The sequence below is a fragment of the Cryptomeria japonica genome, chromosome 11, assembly GCF_030272615.1.
Source record: "Cryptomeria japonica chromosome 11, Sugi_1.0, whole genome shotgun sequence".
NCBI lineage: Eukaryota > Viridiplantae > Streptophyta > Pinopsida > Cupressales > Cupressaceae > Cryptomeria > Cryptomeria japonica.
In genome coordinates this window covers 305,837,069-305,841,295 of record NC_081415.1, presented here as the reverse complement: position 1 = coordinate 305,841,295, position 4,227 = coordinate 305,837,069, and the positions used below count along the sequence as shown (strand labels likewise).

At 37.0% G+C, this 4,227-nt stretch overlaps 1 protein-coding gene across 1 annotated transcript; it reads right to left on the bottom strand.

The window, feature by feature from the left end:
• Window positions 1-450: 450 nt before the first annotated feature.
• LOC131072060 (uncharacterized) lies at window positions 451-3,814 on the bottom strand. Its single transcript, XM_058008089.2, has 4 exons — window positions 3,169-3,814; window positions 2,941-3,000; window positions 998-1,173; window positions 451-904 (listed from the first exon to the last, which is right to left on the bottom strand). Exons 1-4 carry the CDS (start codon window positions 3,479-3,481, stop codon window positions 710-712), a joined length of 744 nt encoding a protein of 247 aa, XP_057864072.2. The 5' UTR covers window positions 3,482-3,814; the 3' UTR covers window positions 451-709.
• Between the last annotated feature and the right edge of the window lie 413 nt (window positions 3,815-4,227).

The following is a 4,227-nucleotide window of genomic DNA, read 5'->3' as shown; positions in this document are numbered from 1 at the left end:
GGATGCCCTGCATGAGTAGAGAGAAAGACGTAGGCGGAGGGATAGATATAGGTTCCTTTTACATTTTTTTTAATTTTCCAATGTGTTTTTTATAATCCATACATTTCAGAGTTTACTCACTTATCCATTCTGAAATCGATGGAGGGCAGCAAAGAAACATGAACTTAAACCAGTACATATACCATACAGAAATTTCAATCAACTGATAACCCATGGAATGCTTCACACCTCCAGTGGGAATATATACTCTGCCAAACATATAGCATTTTGTATACCTCTGAGGAAAAAAAATGTAGCTTGAAATGTTTTTGGATTTGATTAAAAAAGTTTACGTAATCAAATCTAAAAACATTTCAAGGACTGGAATTTCATGTCTTGAAATGAATCGTGTCAAATACAACAGCACAATGCAGAATACTGCTTGCATTTGTAAGCAGAAAGAAACAATTATTTAATCAACTGACCAAAAGCTTGTGATTTATATAACAAGTTCTGAAGTTAATCATGACTTATTATGATATACAAATCAGTTTGCAACCTACAAAAAAGTGGATGCTTGCATTATGCAGCATCTGGGATTGCTCAGAAAATGTTATACAAGAGCACTGATAAACATCATATACATACATACAAAAGAGAAATTTGTTTGTAGATGAAGAAGAAATCATTATCCGCATTTGCATAAAATATTGCATTGAGGAGATGCCTTTCATATGGTAGCCTCAGTTCTTAGAATCCTCTCAATCTTCTCAGCCTTCATGTAGTCTGACTCTGACAGAGGGCCACGAGGGAAGGCTGTTATCTCTACCACCAAATGTGGGGTAGGAAGTTCATCAAAAAGGGCTCTCACATTGTTACAGCACACAGACTCTCCATGAGCATTTTCCCTTCGGATTTGGCAGCCCTGCATAACAAAGAAAATGTAACTGAAGTTATTACAAACCAGATATAACATGAATCAGCATTGGAAGGGAGAAAAATGATTTGGACATCTTGCCTTGTGACAACTAGCATCTCTAAATGTATCATCATCAGACAGAAGAGAAGAAATGGCCTTGAGGAGACGGCGAGCCACTGATTTCATGGGTAACCTGTAGCTTCGTTTGAGTGTACCCTTTGTTGTAACATGCCATTTGCTTACCATCTTCCTCCGCTCATCTGCCACTTGGGTTTCTGCACAATCAATTGCACACATAAAGATTAGATTGTTAATAAATCATGTTAAACCCAAAAGAATTTTTATAGCAGTGTTACATGAATTTCATAGCCAACGCTTGTGTTATTCTACAATATAATGGTCCCGTGGAACCGTACCCTGAAATTCTAAAGGGGAACTCAAATGCAGGCAATATGCCTAGACCTTGTACTATGCATATTACATCCAATGAAAAAGGTGGGAAGAATGTTTATAGAGACTATGCCGAATCCGAGGGACTTAGAAAGAATTTGAAGGGTTCAATGTTAGTCTGAACGTAAAGTTCAATACACATAAAGAAAATTATCTTGTAGGCATAATAGTTTAAAAACAAACCTATGCAGCTCTACAATGCAGGTAAACCCAGAAATACTTCCACAAGAAGTCCAGTGCATATCATGAAGGAAAAACAACAAAGAAATCCGTACCATGTGACTGTTCGGGCAAAGTTTGCAACGAATTTTAAGACCCTTTTCCTTAAGGAGGGGTGCAAAAGATGATTTTGATAAAGAGAGAAAAAATAACATGCAGACCTAGTAAAGCAAATCAATATCAAGGCCATGAAAATACATGCACGCAAATCCATTGTGCACATAAAATCTGAAAAATGAGTTTTATCTGCTAGACAGAGTCTAGTATACCCAAATATATCAAGTGTTCCCCATCTCAACATGAACTAATCACCATTTCAGGTACAAAATGTGTCCAAATAGTTCTATTTGTAGGGTCACTCTCTGGACTTCAGTGCCCTGTTTTCCCCTTCTAGAAAACCTGGTAGAACGATTTTGTTCTGCTTTTGTTCCTCAGGAGTTTTTTAAGGGAGGATGGACATCCCCTTTTTGTTTCAGCCCTTAGGAAGTGGGTGCACTAATCACCGTTTCAGTTTCAGATATGTCCAAATAGTTCTACTCGTATGGTCACTCTGTGCCGGTTATTGGGCTCTGGGTTTCAGTGCCCTGTTTTCCCCTTTTTCATAAAACCTGGTAGGATGATTTCGTTCTTCTTTTGGTCCTTAGGAGTCTTTTTTCAAAGGATAAACATCCCATATTTTTTTTTCAGCCTTTAGGAAGTGGATGCACAATCTGGCCTCATTCTTTTATGAATTAACATTTAATTCATGGAAGGTTCTTTCAGAGCCATTCATCTTTATCAATGAATCAAAGAGATCACTTTGACAAAATGAATCAACAACACTAAATTCTTGGAAGGCTCTTTGAGAGCCATTGAACTTTCTTAACAGACCAAAGGGCCACTTGAGAGGAATGAATCCAGTTATTAGCTTCAAAATGGACAAGCAGTCTGTTAAGCCCAGATGTTGACAGACTTTTCTAACAAGGAAAAAACTGAATATTTAGTAACTGAAATACTATTACTAGGTACATTGGCTTCGAGACCTGTAATATGCAATCACCATCCACTTTCACTCATGGATAACCTTTTGTGTACATAAGAGGGAATGTTATATTTACTGTCACTAAACAACCATGAAGTACATAAACACCCATTGTCTACTCAGAGCAACATGGGCTACTGAAATCCGCAAGTGGATCCTTCAGATACACAAAAACATGAAAGACAGGAAGACCCAGTAACCAAACTAACTATACATTCAAATGGATATTAATATCTTTTTAATTACTATGATTTCCATTAATATAAGTTATAACAACTGTAAAGTTCAGCCGAATTAGCTATAAGTTGCATACCAAGAAAGAAAATATGTGGGCAAAAGGAAACCGTTCTACCTGAACCCATTGAGAGCATATTCTTAAGCCATTTGGGCATCCATTTTTCATCCTCTATACCTGCAATCACAGGGATCAAGGGAGAAACATAACACTACAGAGGAATCAACTGGAAGAATACACTCTACAGTGAACAATGCAATAATCTCATGCAAAAACAAAAAAAACAAAAAAAAAAATTACAGATCTGTGGTAAAGAGATATGGGATTTTTCTGTTGAGATCCAACCTGGTAGAAATTGGTTTTGGGGACCTAGAATCCTGACTAAAGCATACAGAAGACACGCACATCCAGCCCACAACAATGGCTGTTTATATCTGAGCAAAGAAGCTTGCACCACCAATCTTGAATTCCTCTGCTTTGTTTTCCCGATTCTGATGGAACCGATTGGCTGCAATGTTTGAAGGCCCATGTATGGGCCCCCAAGTGCTGAAATGCGCATGGGACTATAAATATGGAGACTATCCTTGGAGCGCATCAAGGGTTCATTAAAGGTTGCTAAGGGACAAACCCCACAATAGGATTGAATAGATTTCAGCATTTTCCACTGACAGATCACCCCAAGATGAAAAAATCTGTTGCAGGCTGAGATAGAGGCTAAAGATAAGACTGTTCTATGCAATCCCGTTATGCTAGTCTTTGCTAGGGTTTTATCAGTGAAATAAAACAAGCCAGTATGAAAAAGCAGGTTCAAAGAAGCTTAAGGAATGCACCAGATTTTGTACAAGTAGACAATGATTTGGGAAGTGGATATGATAACATTTTATGTGCCATTGGGCACAACAGCATTTAATTAGAAGGGCAAGAATGTGGAAAAAATATATCACAATAGTTACAGAAGGGCTCCTGTTTCGAAAAAAAATTCTATATTTGATTGTCGATAAACTTATAATTATATAGAAGATAAACCTTGAATGGAAGAGAAAATGACAGAATTAAATGTACTTAATCTTATCCAATCTTCTTTTGTATTGAAGTGAACACAAGAAAAGTCAAAATGGAGATGGACCCACATTTGTGAATATGGATTGTAGAAACCGAGAAGAGAAATTTGTACGCGAGTGGAGCATGTTCATATGCAGCACCTGCATTACTGTAATCTTGTATTTACAGTAGAAAAGATATCTAGAAAGGCAGTTTTCTGGTCTGAAAATGCTGTAGCTTCTGTCAGCGTTTGTATAGTGTATGATTTTATATCTGTAATATGTTAATATGTAAATAGTGATACCCAGCGATTATATTGTGTGGACAAATTCCAAATATTTTTGTTATGTTTGTGTGAACTTC

Bases quoted from the DNA above. Each gene is read 5' to 3' on its own strand.
- LOC131072060 (XM_058008089.2), bottom strand. From the start codon at position 3,481: ATGCTGAAATCTATTCAATCCTATTGTGGGGTTTGTCCCTTAGCAACC. The intron at 3,001-3,168 runs GTTGGATCTCAA...CTGTGATTGCAG, and splicing joins CCAAAACCAATTTCTACCAG to GTATAGAGGATGAAAAATGG. The intron at 905-997 runs GCAAGATGTCCA...TTTGTTATGCAG, and splicing joins GAGATGCTAGTTGTCACAAG to GGCTGCCAAATCCGAAGGGA.